The following is a 21,582-nucleotide window of genomic DNA, read 5'->3' as shown; positions in this document are numbered from 1 at the left end:
TGACTTTGCAATTAAGAATGCTTTAACCTGTCGTGAATCTGAACAGCACATAGAATCAGTCACACTTGCTGTGAGGAGCACATATCAATGTGAACTGCTTAGGATCAAAAGAAAAGAAATAGGCACAGGCCATCTGCTCTCATACCATATGTGGTACCAAGTTCTGTGTGTTATTACAACCAGACACAGTCTGTAACTTAGAGCATGCCAATAATTCAACTGTTGTCAACTGCTCAATGAATTCGTGTCTTCATTAAACACTTAAGTAGCCATGCTATTAACCTAAAACAGAATTAGAGTCATCCAGCCTGTCTTAAAGCAAAAGGCACAAGAAGCCAAGTACAGCCATAACAATTGAGGTTTCAGAGATACACACTAAAGGACTTACTGTGATAATCAGCCCTTTTTCCTGGAAATATTTAACCAGCGGGACTGCATTCTGCTTGAAATTCATTAGTCTTCTTTGGGTGGCTTTCAAGTTATCATCAGGTCTCCCTTGCTGCTCAGCACGCTTCAGTAACCTTTCTTTCAGCCTTTGGCTGGAGCATGCCAGAAACACCACCAAATCTGGGTACAGATCTGTGGAAAGAACAATTCAAGAAATATGATGAAGTTGATTATCCAGCACTACAGGACTCACCAATTCCATTATCATGTGAGGCTCAGATATGTTACATTTGCATAAGTTGGATCTTGACATAGTATTAATTCTCTGTTTGTTGGGGTTTAAATTTTTTTTTTTAGTTTTTTAAATGGGAAGTTTCTAGGCTTAAGGAGGGGCTTCTGACCTTATTTGGAGGTTATTCCAAACCTGTTTCACCTGACACATAAGGAAAAAGTTTAATGAAAAAATTTTACTTCACAGCAAAAACCTTTTCTAGGTTATGTTCATCATTTGCATTACCAGAAGGCTTCCCTACCTAAATTTTTTTTAAAAGAGCAAAATATAGATGTCTCATACTCTGCAGGAAAATGGTTGGATGGTTTCCATCTGGAAACTTTAAGTAAGGTGGTATTGAAAATCCAGCAGTCGCTATGATGCTAACTGATGGTTAGGACTAGGTGAAAACAGATCTATTCCAAGAGCCACAGTTTCTTATAACACTTTCTCTATTTCTCTAAATCTCTCTAAAGCTTCAGTGCACTTTTCAAGAGCTTGGGTGGGGCAGCTAAAAGGGTTTTGATTTTCCCTATCCTTTCTGGTCTATGTGGTGAGCATTGGTATGTGTCACACACATCCCTGCACTGTGGTTCAGGAAGTAATGCCTTTTAACAATGAGATAAAGCAAAATTTTTGAACTCTAGCTCTTTCCCAGTTAAATCTTCTTTATAAGATGCTATCAAACATTTAAAGATTCTCTGGTACTTGATATGGGGAAAGCAGTGATAGAACCACTTTCTTAGGAATACAATAAATGCTCACAGGCAATCTTTGGAGGTCATTAGTACTTAGTACCTATGGTGAAAAAGCCAGAAGACATAGAATCTCCACACATCTGTTAAATACTTCCAGGAATGGTGACTCAACCATTTCCCTGTTCCAATATTTGACAAACCTTGCCATAAAACATTTTTTCCTAATATTCAATCTAAGCCTCTCTGGTGCAACCTGAGACTGTTTCCTCTCACCCTAAATCACTCAGACACCTGAATTTGCAGGATTTTTAAATGTGGCTACAAATGTATATTAACTTTATTTATAGCATCTGATTTTGTTCTTTCCTCCATCAGATTGCTGCAAAGAAATCTACATCTCCTTAAAGTTTTCACTAGCTTAGTGCTGTCTTTTAAAACATATTAGAATTCTCCGTAAGAAGTTTTTTATCAGATTACAGATTAGAAAGGATTTATTTGTTCTCGCATACAAGCACAAAGTAATTTCTGGTATCTTTACTTACCCAAACAAAAAAGTTACTTTAATTTTAACTGATATTAGTAAAAAGAGGGCTTCCTATTCTAGAAATGACATAATCTAGTCACAATGCAAATGATGGTGGATGCTCAAGAATGTTAAACAGACATTTTTTCTCATTATGTTTTCTATCTACAGAATAATTTTGTCTTTGTTCAGTTTGATGCAATGTAAATTTGAAAGTCAAATTTGAGCTATAAACCAGTATCAGTAAAACATCTACATATATTCTAACTACTACAGTGTAAACAATAACTGATTTATATCTTTATGCTAATTATATAGTTGTTATAATATATTGTTATTGAGGGCTAGAACAAACAAATTAAGCTTCTGAATACTATCTCTGTCTAGGTCTCTCTAACCAAGGATGTTGGATAGCATAAAGCCAACCGTATTTCTACACTGAATAGTCAAAACTTGCCTTGTGGTCAATCTGGAAAATTAATAACTAAATTAAAAAACAAACAACTCCCATCTAAGCCGAGTTTCCATCATTTGAAAGAATACAACATGAAGTATAGTCTGCCTTTTTTACTGTCAGTCTGAGTAAAAAAAAGTTCTTAGGATGTCAAAAGAAACCAATACAACTTCTCCAGCCTGAGGTGGTGGTCATCAGCCTTTGCAAACGAGGTTGCTAAGAGAGTAGGATATGGATATGAGGAAGCAGAAAGTGGTGAAAAGCAGAGCCATATTCAAACAGCAAAGGATAGTCTGAAAAACAGCATTATCAAGAAAGATGGTGGCCTCTTCATCATTACAGATGAAATTTAAATTAAATAGGATTTAAAAGTAAATCAAATTATTTTTTACACACATTGTAGATGATTGGAGACATGAGCACACAAACTACAAAGATAATAGTTTCTGGTAATTATTTATGAGTATCTATTAGATTTTCAAACAATTAACCTTATAACCTGTTTTTTTAAGTAACTTCCAGAGGGAGAGAAGCTCTCTCCTACCTCTGTTACATGTTCCTCAACATCAACAAAACCAGAGTAACTTTCCCTTCCCATTTCAGATTATTGTAAACAGTTATTCTGTGTGTTCATGGGATGAATTAATTATGCAAGTTAATTTTATTACCACATAATAGCATTAAGGCACATAATTATTCAAATGAAACACTATGAAAGTAAGTTTCTGTCTTAGACTTTCACGCAATAGGCACATTATTAAAAGTAGCTCAGTGAAATTAAGGTTGCTTCACTAGTAATAGAAGAATAATGAGGAATTTGGGAATTCAAAAGCATACAGTACTAAAAATCCAAATTATGACACAGATAGATTCTGAAAGAAAATGCTACAGATTTCAAAGCCTGTTAGTCATGCAACACTGATGAAAGAGAATGGCTGATGTACCTTGCAGCAGACTGAGCACAGAGACATTTCAAGTCCCTGTGTGGATACCCAGCTGATTGAAGCTTCCTAACATACATTACACAGGGACTCAGAAATTACAACAGGCAGTCAGGGATCTAGTAAATTGGAGGGCAAAAGGAGTTTATACAAATGAGTAGTTTTTATTTAGTACTTCCATTTCTGTGTCTCCTAATAATAGTGGCAGAAAGATGGTAAGAGATCTTCAGATGTTCCAAGCCATAGCTGGCCTCCCTCTCAATGCTCAGCACTTTAGGACAGCACCTACTCAAGCTGTGAAGTCATACCAGACCTCCTCAAGAGCAGGGCTGGAGCTTTGTGCACCACAAGACTTCACATACAGCATCAAATCTTAGAGAGTACCTAGAACAAACAGACCACTCATGAAATTACCAGCCCTGAAGGAAGAGGGTCTCCTTCTCTCTCGCACAAAACTGAGAGTGCAGCTTACCACAACCAATCTCAGTTCTCTAAAGAAACTGTGGTTGGGTAAGTGCAGCCCCACAGGAAGGGAAGGATCCAAATGCTACCATGATTCCATCAGGTGTGCAAGTTCTCATCTTCTTTTAATTCCCGCAAACTGCACTGACTGCAGAAGTCACTTACTGTTTAAGAAAATGGGAAAACACACCCTGGGCACCCTGGGCTTAATTTCTTTCTTTTTTTTTTTTTTCCTAATTGTAAAGCGAGGATAATGACAAGGATTGACTTGGACAATTCATTAATTATGTTTAATTATCTCTCTTTGCTTTTGAAAACTGGAAGTTCTCTACAGAATCTGAGTACTGTTGTTGCTCTCTCATTTTTTTTACGACAGCAATAATACAAAAGACACTATCAGAATCACAGGTACTAACTTTTTTCTGACACTGTGGGTTTTCTAATCTGAAATATATTTCACTCACAGAAATAAAATGAAAACAATGTTTTAATATTCTCAGTTCAAGAAACCTAGTTTCAAATGAAGTATTGTATAATATTCAAGCATATTATAGGTAGGAATTCAAAACAGAATCTGATGTATCGATGAATTCAACTTTTACCTGCAGAATATTAATCTTTATCTGAAAGATCTGAAAGATGTTGAAAACCATATAAGAAACAAAAGGTGCACAAAAGGGTAACATCTCTCCTGTGTGCATAGGCATACAGACCGAACAGCACTTAATATTATTATTTCTCCTACATGCATTTACAACCTTCAAAGATACACCCTTGAAATGCTATTGATATTTCAATGCTGTTTTCATCAACTGCTCTGCTTCCACTTACCTCAATTGTACCTACTTGCAAGACATGCTTATAAATACTTTTAGCTGTAATGTAACAGGGTAGTGTGACTGTATGGACATTTGGGATGCCTATGTAAATATGAGTATAAATTGCTTTTTTTTCTAACAAAGGAAAAGGGTTTTTATGACTCACTTGAAAAGAAACTCTTGTCTCAAACTCACAACTAAGTATGGTTGAGTTTTATGGCTAGGGAATAAGTTTTGTTCTGAGACTTAGCTCTTAGAAAAGTTGTACAGAACCAACACAGACAGAAGAGCTGGATTCCTTCATGCTGATTTCCCCCAGTACACATATCCTGTGCTTAAGGCAGAGGGTTTTATTCATGTCCAGCAATGCATGTGAGGTAGGACTGTGGGGCTCAGAGAAGGGAATTTGACTACTTACTCACTGGAACTCAGCTGAAGGGAGAATCTTTGCCTATGGGAACAGACAGGTTTCTGGTTATTCATTTTAAATGAGATGAAGAGCATATGGCATCAACTCAGAATAAAACTGGTGGGTACATTCTCTCATTTTTTAGAATAATATTTACTAGTAAGTAAATCCTACTCTCTTTGGGTCTGAATCTCCTTCCTAAACTGGAACCAGGAGTAAATTGAGAGTAATTCTATGCAAGTTGATGGTGTTATTGACATTAAGCAGTGTAAGTGGAAAGATGCTCTCTATTCTCTGGGGATGTTTTCTACATCTCCTCTTGTTAGTGAGAATAGTGTGGTTGTTTGCTAGAAATTAGATGATTACACACTCTCTCATTTTTTCCTCATTAGGCAAAAGATGAAAATGCTCTGTTTCTTAATTCCTGGTATGTTCTACTAGATACTCCTGAGAAAACTGACAGCTCATGAACAATTGCCACTAATTTAACAGTGCATTTTATTCTTGTTGGTAAAGATTACTAGCAAGTTGGTTTATATCCTCTGTATGTGTGCTCTCCCTTGTAATTACTTATTTGCTTTTTATAGTTCTATCTTTGCTGGGTTATTAGACTGTTTGCATAGTTTTTTCTTGGTTTAGAAATGCAAAATTGTGAATCATGTTGTCAAAGAACGAATCCTGCTGATAGAATCTTTTTCTGGTAGATTCCTCTGAACCATATTCATGCTTCCCAGAAAATAAGTTTCCAGCAAATTGCCTAGAGTATGTAATTAGGCAGACTGGTATCTTTGGGAACAAGTGATTCAGCTTTTCAGCTGTGTTGGGCAGCTAACTAATAAAAATCCCTATCTGTTAACACTAATGCTAGTGATGTGAAGAAAGGACTCAGCAAATCCCTGTTTCAGAAATGCTCAGCAGGAACCTCCATCCACTCTGAATTCACAACATCATGTCCTGATCTGAGGACCAGCAAAGGATGAGCTCTCCTTTGCCTACTCTGACTAGCAGAGAAGAGCCGTTGCCCAGAAAATCTGTAAACCTGAGACCTAGGGTTGCTTAGCCAGCAGAAAGTTGAACCACTTCTTGTCTTTCTCTGGAGAGTGCTCCAGCTTCCAGGGAGATAATGGTAAAACCATTCCAAAGGTCTCCCAGTCAGGCTTGGCTTAAAGAGAGCAGTGTCAAATTCACAGGGAAAAGACAGCGAACGAAAGGAAGCACAGCAAAGTAGAGTGCTCATGTGGTAGTCCTTCCACTCCTCACACAGATCTCTGGGTACATATTCAGTAGGGGATTGTACCTGGATCAGTGAAGGAGAGATTAGGGAGAAGGGAGATAGAAGTTTAGGGGAGAGGAAATAAAGGAGACATATTTGCCATGATACAGAAGAAAATCTCTTTACCAACAAAAACCTATTGCAAAAAACAGGTGTTCTCCTCAAGAAGCTTCACAACAAGGTTGCAGTCATCTCCCTGGTTGCTCTGGAGGCCACATTCTTGCCAGGAACAGCAGGTTTTTTGTGAGAAGCTCTTTGCAGAGCTGGAACTTGGCAGTCAGACCCTTGGGCAGCTGGACACAAACACCTGTGTCAAACCTGGAGGGCACTGCAGGCATAATTTCTGCTTGGAGGTCTAAATATCAGCCTTGGAGGAACAGCACTGCTGTCTTCAGCCTCTGAAAATACCCAGGTATTTCTCACCATCCTATATTGTGCCACCTACACAGCTAGTTCTACTTAATCACAATTAGTCTCACAATAATTTTCCTAATGAATATATCTGAGAGTTAAAAATTAACTCCAATTAATAACCAAGATGAGTAGTTCTTCATTGGGTATAGTGCATTTATGATTATTCCTAAGAGCATTTTAAGCAAAGAATCAGATAAAATTTGTTGCCCCTGTTTATTATTTAAATTAAGATTTTACTCAATTATAGTCTTGTCACCCAGGCCATATAAAAAATAACATATTTTATATAATTTTTACAAAAATACTTTTCCTCTTTTATCAATAAATTGAATTACATTCATTAATGAACATCCGTTGATTCTAATACCTGTTCTACATTTATGTCACTATTAAAAAAATTACAGTTACTATTTCTAAAGCAAACTACATCTCTACTTACTCTACTGATACTAACAAAGAAGGAAAGTTACACATGAATGACTGAAAGTGGTGGGAAAAAACCAAACCAAAGCAGTAATTGAAATTAACTGTAAAATACAGTTAATTGTTTCTCCCAGGAAGGATAAAAAACATGTGAGAGATTACACAGAAGGTAAAACTGCAATTTCTTCACAAGCCATTGGAGTTCAATACAGCCATCAGAAGCATTTTATTACAGCATTGCAGGAGGAAGATATTTAACATGCTTCAGCATGCTGGGACTCCAGGAGACTCGCTGAATTTCAAGATTAATGGTAAATAAACCATTTTCTCCTTGGCATTTTCAATGTGTCCTTGAAAGCTAAACACCTTTCTGCTATTTGCACTCAGCAGAGATCATGGATACCTAAGAAATTTGTGGTTTAGGATAGCTTTATGCCTAGACTCAAATTGAAAGTCTAAATATATCAGTATTAAACCTGCACTGCTATGCAGGAGTTCAAGCTGATCAAAATATAAAAATTATCATATATTTAAAAGGAATATATAAACTGGAAGTCTGCTTGATTTTAAGACATTAAAATTCATGTTTTCATTTTTTTTCCCTGCTGTGACTGCTTGGAACTTCATAGTTTTATTAAAAGTACCCCTATCAAAAGCATTGGTAGTATTGACTCTGCTCTCTGGAAATAAGAAAAGAGAGGGTCAAGACTTGGCAACAATCCCAGACTTCCAATAAGAGAAATGTACTTATTAAACTCAGTTTTCAAAGAGAAAAATACAAGACTTATTTCAACTTGGTTATAAAGTTCAAAGAAAACTGAGATAAACTCAAAGAATACTGCAGTGCTCACAGCTGAGTTCTTCCAGGCTGCAAGAAGGCTGCAATGAGCAGCTGAGCATTTGGAAATGAAGCTGGTCTAAGTGACCAGAATGGCCAATGTGGTGCTGGCTGGTAAGCACTGCTGAAACTGAAAACATCACTGAGGCCATCTTAAAAACTTCTTTGCTGCTCAAAAGATATGGACGGTAGGAACAGTGTTATTAACAAAACTCAACAGATAAAGAGAAAAGTTTAAATTCAAATATAAAATTCCTGTGATGTGTGATGTGCTTTCTAACGCACTTATTCCAGATTGACATTACTGCATGGAAGTAGTGTTTGTTACTTCTGGTTTCTAGATGTGAGAGAAAGAGAATACTGTGTGTGCCTCAAATGATACATTGCTTTATTTTAGGCACTTTAGTCACTGAGATGCAACATGTTTTAATACAATTCTGCCTAGCAACATGTTGAGAACTTACTGTCCACATGAGAGTCTGGCAACATAATAAGGAAGAAATCATCATCTTTTAGCTATACCTATGTATGGGAATGTTAGCATAAATCGTTTTGCTTTGACTAGTTTACTAAAAATAACTTTTTTTTCCCAGAGAAAAGTTCAGTTTCTGGCTTAGTCAAAGGGATAAAAATGTGCTGGTAGTACCAAGGGCAATTACCAGTGTAGTTTAACAAGCAGTTGTTATCATGATGTATTTCTATAATAGAATGTTATGCAGGACAGGTCCTGTCAGCTCAGACACACATGTATCCATTTGATTTTTCACAAGATTAAGAGATTATGAAAGCCCAGTGTCAAGTTTTAGTAACAGCTCTGTGAGCTCTGTGAGACTGAAGCAATTAATTTAGCATAAATTATTTGTTACATTAAAGATGACTGCAAACACAGCACAGTACATTTTACATGTGCTTTCAAGAGAAACCAGGCGCCTCAGTCATCCTTTTCCTTTTCCACTACTCTCCTCAATTCATTTTTGGTGTTACTACTTATATTCTTGGAGTTTGTGTTTGTGTAAACAATGGTAAAGCATTTGTATATGTCACATAAATTTCCTGCTGCTTTCAGGTACATAAGCATGCAATGGTCTCAAAGGGACCATCTGTATGAATAAATATTTGCCCATGATAAAGCTAGTGATAACAATAATAATTAACTCTTATTCATACCTTATCAACAGATCTCAGTGTTCTACAGGGAATGCCTTTGTAAGACATGGCGTGTATACAATTTGCATTTGGTGTGATTTCACCGTCTTCTTCAAAGGATGTTCCATTGCTTAGTCTTACTATTGTCTTAATATTTAATCAAAACTTTCTTTGCTGAAATTTCAACTAATTATTTCTCACTTTATCACTTTTGGCTAATGAGAACAATTCAGCTTCTTCTACACAGTGCTAGAAAGAGAGCTGTAACATTTCTCAGCTGTGGAAAACCCCTTACTATCTCTAATTGCAGACCTAGACAAATTATCACAACAGTTAATTGCTGAATTCTCCACAACTCAATTGCACTTCCTATTGAGGAATCTCTGAGTGCCTGGAAAATGTTCCTATGCTTAACGTAAATAACCTGCCATGCCATGGGTGACTGTGAACCTCATCCTGTGGAGGATGAGCAGTACCATGACTGCTGATATTCCCTTTTCCGTAACACAAAACTTTCCTACCAAGGTGGGTAGCACCAGGGCTTACTCAACAGAGAATTGAAATAAACAACATATATATTTTATTCCTTTAAAATATAAATGCAAGATAAAGCACTGAATATATCTCACTGGATATGTTAATATATTATTGAAATATGCGTAGCATTTGTACATTTATTTTCATAGTCTTCATATTACATGTCAACTACAAAGAAAGATGAAAATGGGAGTCTGAACAGACAGCCTATGCTCCTATAAAGGCCTGGGATTCCTTCTTTTCTGTACTTTTTTTAGAACAGGTAAGATTGAGAGGTGTCCCTACCTAAAGCGCTCCTGGACTTCCTTAGAGGCTTAGTGATCTATCTTTCGGGCAGAACCAGGCCTTGAGGAGTATGATTTACAAATCCCAATTGACTGAGAATGAAGGAACTCCCTGTGACTACAATCAAGTGTTATTTAACTGGTTTTCCTTGGCAGAAAGAGAATCTGAGCCTAGGGTAAATTAATTTCTGTCACTTCCTCCAGTTTTATATCTGCCATTCTTTCATTAAAAACAAGATCAGAACAAAATTATGCCCCTAAAATATGCACTTAAGTCACACTTTTACACTGACCAGAAAAATGGCACAAGGAATTGATTGTTAGGTCTACATTTCTGGTGTTTGACTTCTAAAATAGTCAATCTTCCCTTTTGTTAATTATAAGGAGATGGAGCTGGCAGTCACTGCTATTTCCTGTAATAACTATTTTGTCTGTTTCCTTTAATTTCCTCAATTCAGTTTTCTAATTTTTGCCCAGAATAATACCTTATAAAGCACATTAATGAAATGCCTCATTAGTTGCTTTGTTTTGTTACTTCTGCATTGGTAATACTACTTAGAATTCGAAGAACAGAAACAGCAGTAGACCAGCAACTGTGAAAGACTTGGAAACATTCTGCATGAAGGCACTCTAAGAATTCAGCTCTGAAAAACTGCAACCTCCTTTTGTGACCATAACTGTTATGCTAGCACACTTGACCAGAAAATGACATCAGCTGCTTGTTTTTCCACTGAATTAAAGTATTTTTAGATTAGTTTAAAATACACACATGAAAACAACATGTCGGTAGTACTCAGGAATAGAGTTTTAGCTGACTAAACCTTAGAATTGTATTTTAGAATAACCAAAATTACCTTATTTTCTAAAAAAAGCATGCTTTCTGGTTTAGGGAAACTTGCAAAGCATGGGTAGTTTTAACCTTTTTTAAATTCATCTTTTCAATGCCCCGTAATAAACTTGACACTAAAAGCACTGTGAAGACATGCATTGCTTTAAGTATATTTTTCTTGATGTAGATTATGTTGAACAAATAGATATGGAAATATAATACTTTTCCACTTTCTAAAGAAAGTAGAATATTCTCTAAAGAAAATATTCACTGTTAGATTTCATGTGATTTTCTTCTTCATCTTGAGAGGACTTTCATTACGAGACAAGAAGCTTGGATTCTTGGTTATATTATCACATTGTCTTTTTACAAAATAGTCTGTCTTCAGATGACAGGATATAATATAACATAAATCTTTTGTCAACCTGCAATTATTACTTGCAAAGATTTAAAGAGCAATGCTCTTTCTTGGAATCTGACTGATTGTTTCAACAGGCTTAACTGTTGTAGAGATGTGTAAGTTATTTTAAGAATAAAAACAGTCTCTTACTTGGTCCTCAAAGGAGATTGCCTGGGCCACATCTCTGGGAAATCCATCAATCACTATCCCCTCTTCATCAGGGATCTGCATTAATCTCTGCTTTATCTCAGTTATGGTTGTTTCCTTTCACAGAGAAAATAAGTTAGTTATTTAATATTGTAAAGGAAGTTCTCTTGGTGGTGCACATTACCACAAGATGTATAAACCCTTGGAAGTAAATACGAACATAGGAAACACAGTACCTGAGGGGCTAGTTCTCCAGTAGTAATTATTTTGGCAATTAGGCTCCATTTTCTATTGCTGCTTGTGCTGTGAATTTTCTTCCTTAACAATTCACCAACTGATATGTAGTTAAATCCGTAACGTTCTGCTATTTTCAAACTCTGTGTTCCTTTACCACTTCCTGGACCACCTAGTGTGAATCATAAGCAAAACATTAAATTAACCTTTCATCAGAAGTATCCAATCACACGTGAAATCTTTGCTATTGACACCAATTTTCCAAGCATTATAAGAGTAAATCTCACAGTTGCATGACCTATTACCAACCATGCGTCTCATCGACTGGATCATGAACATAACAGCTTGTAAAATGAAATTTAAAGAAAGAATAAAAATCCACTTGTGAAATAAAAATAAATACTCTTTGAGGTTGATGTCCTTCTAAAGCCATTCCTGGAATGGAGTTTTCTTGATCCACAGTAGAGGAGCAGACAAATGAACTATTCCCTTCTTAAACTCTATGAATCCGAGACAGAGCCAGATAGTCTGAAGTGTATTCATGTCAAAAAGAAGCCAATTAAAGCCATTGGTTAAAGAAGCCAATTAAATCAACAAAATAGTCATGAAATGGAACTAGTAAAACCTGCTCCTAAATATGCTTGCAAGAGCTTCTGAGGTTTCCTGATTTTAAAATACCAAAAAAAAAATTATTAAATAATCATCTGAGATGTTTCCATAGTGATTTGATATAAGGACTTTTATTGAACCATGCAATACCAGCTTTTGGTATTGATGCTTGAAGCATCTGACAGAGAAGAAATTAGGTTCAGCTTGTTAGACAACATGAAGAATAAAGAGATCCCCTTCAATATACACAGGTCACGCTGAATGGGTATCAAAATCACAGAAAACAGCTACGTTATGTAGCAGGGAAAGCTGCAGGGAAGGTGAGCTGGACAGCAGCAGCAAGAATTATGTAAAACAATCAGACCGTGTCTGAACTAAAAGGACATGTTTGATGTGAGCAGAGAATCTGGAATCCAGTACGTAAAACCAAGGAATTGTTTTCATAAAATAAATGTTTATGTATAGAAAAATGTATGGTACTGAAGAGTATAACAAAGCAAACCCAAACCAAATGTTTTGATAATAATTCCCAATCCTAAGTAGCTATAGTTTGGGGAATTCTTTGTAAGAACACTGAATTTCATTTCAACAGAAAAATATTTAACATTTTTTAAAAAATACATATTTTCTATGATTTTAAAAAATACAGCAATGCAATGAAAGTAAATCTGAATACACCTAGCTTCTTGTAGTGATAATGTAACTCTTTTTATATTATCTGTATTATTCCCGTAAATAGCTTTTAAGCATTTTTATAATCAATACAGTTCTAGCTGCAGGACTTTACAGTATTTGTACGCGTACACTTAGGGCACTGTCTGTGTAACCAGGCTCCAACCTGCACCCCAATATCATTGTCACAGAGCCTGCTGTCACCAGCACTCACTTGGAGCTCTCTGTGCCCTGATGCTGTGATGCTGATGCTGCGCCTGCCCTTTGGGACTCAGACCAGGAGTCATTTCAAGAGAGTGCACAGAGAAATGTGCCTACTGCTACCATGTTCCCATACCCTGCCCACGGTTTAGTAATGTCCCTGGGGAAAAAAAATAAAGGTTTTATCATTATCCAATGAGTTTAAATAATGTTTCTACAACCATTTATCTGTAACAGCCAACCAGACAACATAGCTACAGATGTTCATGAAACACGTAAAAAATGAAAGAAAAACAGTATCTTATACAGTAAGATCACAACTAAAAAATCTTTTCTCTCATTCAGTTCACCTGGTGTTTCTGTCATAAACAGACATAAGTTGTCTCTCTTCTTTCAGCAGACTGTGTAAGGTTCTTCAGCTATTCTTCCATTTCAGTAATTCCAGGTGATCTAGATGGGCTTAGTTTTTTCAGCTTGGACTCCTTCTTTCATAGCCAGCTTAGCTATCTATCCTTTTGTTAGAATAAAGAATGTTCCCTTTCTGCAGGTACACAAGCGTCTCATACAGTAGGAATCATCTTCTCCACTGAAGTGGCTATAAAGCACTTCCGCTCCAGTTCCCCCTGCTCCCTTTCATGCTCAGCCTTCCCCATGACAAATGCATTTCACCGAACCTTACAAGTTTGAAGCAGACTTTGTTGCACCCAGCAACAACAAAAATGCATATAAGTAAGGTGCAGAAAATCAGAAACATTGGAAACAAGGAAAATAGCACTCACGTTCCACGCACAAAAGATACAAGAGATACAAAAGGGATACAGAAGGTGCCAGAAAACCAGAACTGATCCTGACAAAACATCAGTCTGTAAAAACATAAAATAGCTGGAAAAAAAATCTGTTTGAAGCAAGTAGATAGACTTCACACTCCTGTTAGGGAGAGCTTTGCTTTACCAGTAAAGAGAAACCAAAAAAACCCAAAACCAAAACTAAACAAAATGAAATGTAGCTCAGCACTTCTGCTCTTTCAATCTGAATTGCAATCAGAAAATAGCTAATAAAGTATTTGGTTTAACATTCATAAACTTCCCACACACTTGTTTTTATCAATCCAAACACATCCCAAACACATAGTCCAAATCAACCAAACACATAATATCAAGATGGTATTATCTGTTTACAGTCTGAGGGGAAACATTCAGGTAACAAAATAGGGAAAAGTAATAGGACAAAATTACTTCCCGCAGCAGATCATAATTTATTGAACTATGTATCCATTCCTGACTCTTTGATAAATCACACTGACAAACTGTTCACAAGAAAGGAAAATCAAATCACTTTTGTTTTTATTTCTTTCAACTTATTCTGAAATATTACTCAAAGAAAGTATGATTATTTATATATTTCTAGAAGATGTCTAGACTAAGGAACAGTTGTTGCATCTAAAATTATGTTTGCAAGCAGGTTTCAAGTAAAGATCTGTGTGCCAAAACCTGTTATTAAAGCATTGTTTCAATCTAATTTTCTTCATTATTTCAATTTTGTATATATTGTTAAATTCATAATAAATTCATGTAATAGTAAAATTTCTGAAAATATTCCTGACATTAAAATCTGTCGACTAGATTTAACAAATGAATAGGCAGCTGCCTGCTGACAGCACTATCTAGTCCCTTACACTTTGATCTCAAAAGGGAAGTGTATTCTTTTAAAATTAAGTATATATTTAAGAAAGTGCAGCTTAAAAAATACTCAAACTAAGGTGCTAATGACACCAGATAATTAATATTTTAAGATCTCTAAATCCAAGCTATATTAACGATATAATGTGTTTCTTAAAAGTGTATTAGGAAGCATGTTTTTAAACACAATCCATTTACTAGTGTTATAATGCCTTAGAAACTTAATATTTCCAATGATTCAGATGTGTGCCCTCCTGGCTGGTTCCATCTGATTTTTCTAAAATCCAGTCATATACTCACTATGTAGCTTTATAGCTTTATCTTCACCAGAGATTTCTTCTGCAAACCCAGAAAAAGAACAAAGCCCCCACCTTTACAAGGGAGTTCTCTTTAGCCCTGGAGCTACCTGGTTCATTATATGAGGATGATAGATTTCATAAAGCAAAGAAGTTGTGAAAGCCTTTATGGAAGCATTAAAAAGATCTTGAGCTAATGCATTAATAAAGTAAAGTTCACCGAATATGTGAAGCAAAAGATAGGTCTTTAACTTCATTTCAGTCCCTAACAGTGACTCTGACCAGCACAACTGAGCAAGGCAGGATGATTAGTTATCACTAATTAGAAGAAATACATTACTTAATTGATTTTTTTTGTTGGCGTTTTATGTAAACTGAAAATATGCAACACATTTTTTGTGGGCAATATCTCTTGAAACGAACAGTATACTTTTATTATGTTTTTCTCTTTTATTCAGTTACTCTATCCAACATGTGATCCCTCAATAGAAAGTTGAATTTGGGAGAAAGTGTCTTGATACTATAGAAAAATGGACAATAGCTGCTAGGCTACAGATAGTATTGCATTTCTATCAGATCACACTGTAATAGATTCAGAGAAACTCAGTGGGAATATAAACCTGAAAAGCCTTTGCAGAATGTTTACAAAGTTCCCTATATAAATGGGGGAAAAGAAAAGCTCTGTAAAAGCCACGGTCTGTTCACTGCACGCTGGTGTTCAAGGATTTCACTTCAAATACATCTGCACTCAGTTCCAGAGGTGAAAGCCAATCTCTCTTTATCTCACTTAAATCAAACCCGCATTCATCACTCTACCGCAATTGAGCTACATAGATTTCAACGCCTTAAGAGCCTTCTGTGGTCACTGAAAAGGAGCCAGTTATTCTCCTTTATGAAAAGAAAGGGTAGCTAATTAATTAAGACTAAATAAAGGTATGTGTTATTTCTCCATCCAATTGCAATCTTCACATTTCAGCTATACATAGAAAGATTTGCATGTTGAAATCTGTAATCCTGAAACAAAAGATTAAGAAAATTCAAATGCCTTGAGCAATTGCTTTGGCATACCACAGATACTTTTAAAAACCTGGTCTTCTGTTTTCAATCTATTCCAATATCTTGTGTCTGAGAGCTGCTGGTTGCAGAGCCTAGAGCACATGCTGTTCCTACAGTTTCCACTCTGTAGTACAGAGAAGACATTTCTGTTCCCTTTTATTATACTACATATATTCTCTGTTATGGAAGCAGTATCCCTCTTTAATATGAATAACGCTTTATAGACTAAAAAAACCCAAGCAATTCTCCATCACCTGGCACCTGTGCTGTAACTCTTTAAGCCATCCAGAGAATCAGAACTAGGTCTGGTGTAACATTTCTGAAGACAACTATCTAGATGATAAGGAAACTGATACAAAGAACTTATATTCAAGAATAGAAAAAAAACAAAACAAAACTGATTTACACTTAACCTGCAGCTATTTTTAAATAACCTGTGCTTGTCTGAGGCTGGAAAGTATGAGCTGCCTAGAAAGAACGCTAAACAGCTCACAAGAGAGAACTTTGGGACAGAGAAATTAACTAATATGAACTGAGGCTCACTCTCTGTGAAGTTGGAACAGGATTCATTCACCAAATGAACCTGGGGATTAATTTACCAATGCAATGAACTAGTGACCGTGTATTCTCACCTCGACTGGACATCCAGCCATTTGACAGGGTCTACGTATAGAAGATGTTTCCTATCATCTTTTTGAGCTGGTTTACACAATATTTTAAAGCACCTTTTTGTGATCAGCTTTGACTGTATGTGAGTATTTTAGTTCAATGCTGAGCATGCTTTGGAAGAGCACTTTGATTCACATGGTGCTGCTGCCTTGAAATGCATGAACCAGGTTTAGATAAGATGAAATCAAACTGGCAGATGTGCTCATAAGCAAATCATGAGCTCTCCAGTGCTAAGAGGCATCCAGTCTACAGAACATGAGTGCAGGTGCTCACTGCGACCCCTAAAATTCTTACAATTGGGATGTTATCCCCAACACTAACAATTTTACACTCTTAATTGGCCTGCATCACCACTTGCTATAGCAGATGGAAAAACTGTATTTAAATTCATATAAGTATTCAATGTATTTCCAGTACAAATCAAAAGGTAAAGCAGCAGAGATAAAATCTTGTCAAAATGACTGCCTTCATACCTATGACAAGGATAATTTTTGGTCGAGGTCTTGCAGGGTCAAACACATCGTACTCCTCAATTAGCTCAGCAGTTTCAGAAAGGTCAGTGTCACTTTCAATGGAAAACTGTTGGATCGGAGGCAGTCGGTCGTAGCGTCGGTATGGGAAGTTAGAGTTATCAGGCATCACTGTAAAAGTAAGATAAACTGGGAATTGTGGAAACAGAAAACTCAAAATCTATTCTGTACACAGATTTAAATAAGTTTCATACATAAAGTATAAATATCTCATAATTTTACATTGTGTTTGCCATTGCTATATTAAATATTTTTGGCCTCCATTTAACATTAAATCACAGCCACCAGAGTCTGTTTTCTCTGGTGTTTCTTTATAAGCACATCAGGTTTTCTGTGAACATCTGCCTATAGCACCCACAGTTCAGCAGGGGCCTCTGAGAAGAAAAGCTTTATATTATGCAGATAACCTCTACTATTAAGTAGGACTCTTCTAGTGATACATGTTGTACACAGAGATAGAGACAGGATTCTTGCTGATTATTTTAATGAAATGTTGGATGGCAAGGAAAAATAACTATGGCAACTGAAAGATGAGCTAATTACTCTTTGTTAACATTACAAATAAAATAATTGCAGGTATTGGTATGACATCTGCTTAGATTTTATGAGATGTACATTTTTCTAGGAGTTAATAATTTACATTTTATTTAGAAAATTATCATACAACTCCAGTGTAAACTAGAAAAACCATATAGCATAACTGCACTCATGTTGGTGTGTATGTCATCCATAAGGACCAATTGAAAATACGAGCCAAGTTCACTGCATCAGATCTACCCCTATCTTTGCAAATGTTTTAGGTAGGATACAAGAAATCTCTCCACTAATGTGTTAAACATTTGCACAGCAAACATCCATCATTTGTCTGGAAAGAGATCACAATTTCCTCTCCTGCCTAGCATCCATTACGGCAGGAGAAAAACAAATGCCAAAAAGCAAGGAAACGGAATTCTTGACTCCTTTGCCTACAGATAAACAGAATGAGACATAATCTGCTACAGAAGTATGTACAAAATAATTCAGTAGTGGATGTAAAACCACACACAGTTGAAGAAATAGAATAATCCTAAAATTTAATACATTACCATTCCTGAAAAAAGATCTCCGTGACTGTCCTCCATTGAGTGGAGGCAGGGTCTTCTTTTCTGGGCTGACAAAAGTGTCCCATTTCACTTTTTCTGGCCCTCCAAGCTCTTTTACTTTCTGCAAACAGCTTTCCAAATATTCAATTGGGTCATCGGTTTGTAACACATTAATCCATTCAACAGACTCTGAAATGTAAGATCAAAAATATAGACTATGATGATGATGCCAGGGAAAAACAGGCACCTTTACTTTGTCTTTTACTTTGCACAGAGAAACATCACATTTCTCAAAATTCACACTCTCCATTGCAAGCCAATGCATAAAAGTGAGGCCTGCAAAAAATCAAATTATTTTGGTTTGCCAGTGTCATAAAAATTACTCGGAAAGGAAGCTTATGGCTATGTCTTTATAGTTGCCTGTTTGCATTGAAATAAAACCCAAAAATAGCAAAAAAACCCCCATCTCTACATTTTTCTTAAAACTGTCACTGGCAAGTATACACAGAGGAATGTGCAAGCTAGAGAGCCCCAAAATCTACATATTCTTTGTAGTCTTTGACATCACTAAAATGTATCTTTTTCTTGAAGACCACTGCACCCACAAGTATCTCATCCATGTTCTTGTCAACACTTACACAAACAATGAAAAGAGGATTTTTAAAAATAACGAGAAATACTCAAATATCGTCTTGATCAGTATTGGGAAAAAACCACAACCCCTAAATTCATAGGCGCTTCCTGATTTAATTGATCACAGATTCCAAGCCATTAGAAACCCCATCTCTAAGTATTAATTCTTCACTCGTCGTACTCAGGAGAATTGTGGGGGATGCGAAAGAAAGACTGCCAGGCCCTCTTCTGACACATTTCCTGACAAAGTGATACATAAGTCATCATCTCACCTCTCCACGAGACTGCTGCATCCAGCCTTCCCTTAACAATACACGTCTTTCAGGATGATTTCTATTCTTATTGCTTTTCCTAATCTTTGTGTGAATAAACTTGAGGGTCATAGTTGGTGTTAACACTAAACATAAATAGCTCCAATTCAAGATTTGATCAGTTATTATCTACAGCTTATACAGTAATTGGTATTTACACACATTTGAGTTATGAAATAGGATATAATTTCTATGCATTTGTGCCCTTACTATAGTACTTAACTGATCACAGCAATTAACAGTGTATTTCTACAGAAGGTATGCACCAATTTATAAAAATCGCTAGTCAAGCTTGAGCCTCAACAGAAAACCAGTTTTGTCTGCATCTCTTGTTAAACCATTCACATTCTAGCTGTGTAATTAAACATTAGCATGCTCAGTGTCCTGCAATTTTCAAATATATAGAAAACATCTAGCTTTAGCACAGACAAGGGAAAATACATCTGTGTGTGTGTTATATACAGATGATAGGATGTGTGATCCGCGGAGGGAAAAAATCCACACTGCACAGAGAAGTAATTATCAGCCATTAGCAGGTAACTTGTAGGAAGCTAAACAAAATCCCACTAAACAGTTGCGGCTATTTTCTTGCCCCCGACCGACGCAAGATGCCCCTCGGCCGCATTCCTCGGCGCTCTTTGCCCTGTGGACAGGCAAGTTGGCTCCGCCGGCAGCGGAGGGGCGCGGCCGCGGGGGCTCCGCAGGTGGGCGGCGGGCAGCGCTGCCCCGGCCCCGCGCCGCCAGCGCCCACCCGGCCGGGCTGGCGGCCGCGCTCCGCGGCGCCGCTCCCCGCGCAAGCTCCGCTCCCCGCAGCCTCCGGCTGCTCCGTCCTTCCAGCCACCTTCAGCCCTGCCCGCCGCGGGGTCCCAGCGCGGAGCATCCCCCGACGGGGCGGAAAACGCCTCCCCCCTGCGCCTCGCCTACCTCGAAAAGCTGCGGGATCTCCCTGCGGGCCAGATACTCCTTGGCCTCGCCGGCGCTCATTCCGCCAGCCGGGGCCGGGGCGCCGGCGGGGCGGGGGTGGGCAGCCCGAGCCCCGCGCTCGGCTCGGCTCGGCGGTGCAATGCGGGAGCCTCGGCGAGGCTTCCGCGGCGGAGGGAAGCAGGAGTGAAGCAGGAGGGAAGCAGCCACCCGCCTCCCCGTGCCCGCTGCACGGAGGGAGCGAGAGAGAGCACGTTTTCCCTCGGCGGGGAGCGAGAGCGTGCGCAGGCTGCCGGGGAAAGTTTCGGGGGGTGCCCGCGGTGAGGCGCCGAGCGGAGGCGGAGAGGGGCTGTGCCTGGCGCCGAGCCGCGGGCAGGCTGCCCCGGCAGCGAGCGGAGCGGCTCCCCCGGCTGCGCGGAGCGGCGGCGGCAGGGCTGCGCACCGCGGGAGCGCAGAGGTGCTGCAAGGCTCCCCGTGAAACGCGGTCTCTGCCCTTGGCACCGTCTTAGGGCGTTTTGAGAAGCGAGACGTTTCATACACTTCGGGCTGGCGAAAAGCCACGAACTACGATCAGTCATCAGCATCTGTGATCGGCGAGTCACAGGAAGAGATCTGAAATGATCTCTGGTCTAGCCTTCTGCTCAAGGCAGGGCAGCTCTTGAGGTCAGACCAGGCTGCCCAGGGCTTTATTCAGTCTCACCTTGCAAAACCTTCCGAGGATGATGACCGCAGAGCCTCTCTGGGGCAACCCATGCTTGTCTGACCTCGACATGAAGAAGGGTTTTCTCCTGTTCAGTTATCACATCCCATTCTCAATTTGCTCATTGCCCACCATTGTGAAGAGCCCAGCTCCATTTTCATGACAGTCTCCTGTCAAGCCTTGGAGAAGTGCTATTATGTACCTTCTAAGGCTGAGCAACCCCAGCTCCCTCTGTTTATCTTCAAGAACAAGTGCTCTCCATCCCTTACCATCTTTGTGGCTGTCCACCCAACTCAGAATCACAGAATATATTGACTTGTAATTGAATGGCCATACAGGGATCAAACTCACTCCAGTTTGTTAACATCTCTCTTTTACCGGGGAGCCCAAAACTGGGGGCATTATTCTAGATCTACTCTGGGAAGTGTTAAGTAAGGGGTAGTTTCTGTGATACTCTGTGGCACACTGGAAGTCAGAGTAGAGTATTTCGGTTGCTGAAGTGTCCTATATCAAGTCTGATTTTCCAATTAGTTTTTAATTGCAAGGTTCTAAACAACACTGAACAACTGCTTTCTGTATGTACATCCCTATTTTTCAGACACAGATGGGAAAGGGAAAAGTCTTTTCAGTTGTCTTCTAAGAAGCTTCTCCCCCTTGTATATGATTTGTGGATCCATATCACTTTGACAAGCGTCTCCCTCTCAGCTGTTCCTCTCATATTCTTGTTTTGCTGTT

The 21,582-nt window shown here is 38.2% G+C and overlaps 1 protein-coding gene across 1 annotated transcript in view; it reads right to left on the bottom strand.

Annotated features, from left to right (window-relative positions):
- AK5 (adenylate kinase 5) overlaps window positions 1–20,249 on the bottom strand; it is an 88,461-nt gene extending 68,212 nt beyond the window's left edge. The window contains 7 exon segments of the mRNA XM_033067788.2: window positions 389–579; window positions 11,248–11,371; window positions 11,491–11,660; window positions 17,144–17,311; window positions 18,286–18,438; window positions 18,441–18,471; window positions 20,151–20,249. Of these exon segments, the coding sequence (XP_032923679.1) occupies window positions 389–579; window positions 11,248–11,371; window positions 11,491–11,660; window positions 17,144–17,311; window positions 18,286–18,438; window positions 18,441–18,471; window positions 20,151–20,210 (897 nt within the window). The 5' untranslated portion in view covers window positions 20,211–20,249.
- Window positions 20,250–21,582: the final 1,333 nt, after the last annotated feature.

The sequence above is a fragment of the Catharus ustulatus genome, chromosome 9, assembly GCF_009819885.2.
Source record: "Catharus ustulatus isolate bCatUst1 chromosome 9, bCatUst1.pri.v2, whole genome shotgun sequence".
Taxonomy (NCBI): Eukaryota; Metazoa; Chordata; class Aves; order Passeriformes; family Turdidae; genus Catharus; species Catharus ustulatus.
Note: the sequence above shows the minus strand (reverse complement) of the source record. Positions and strands in the feature narration are given on the sequence as shown.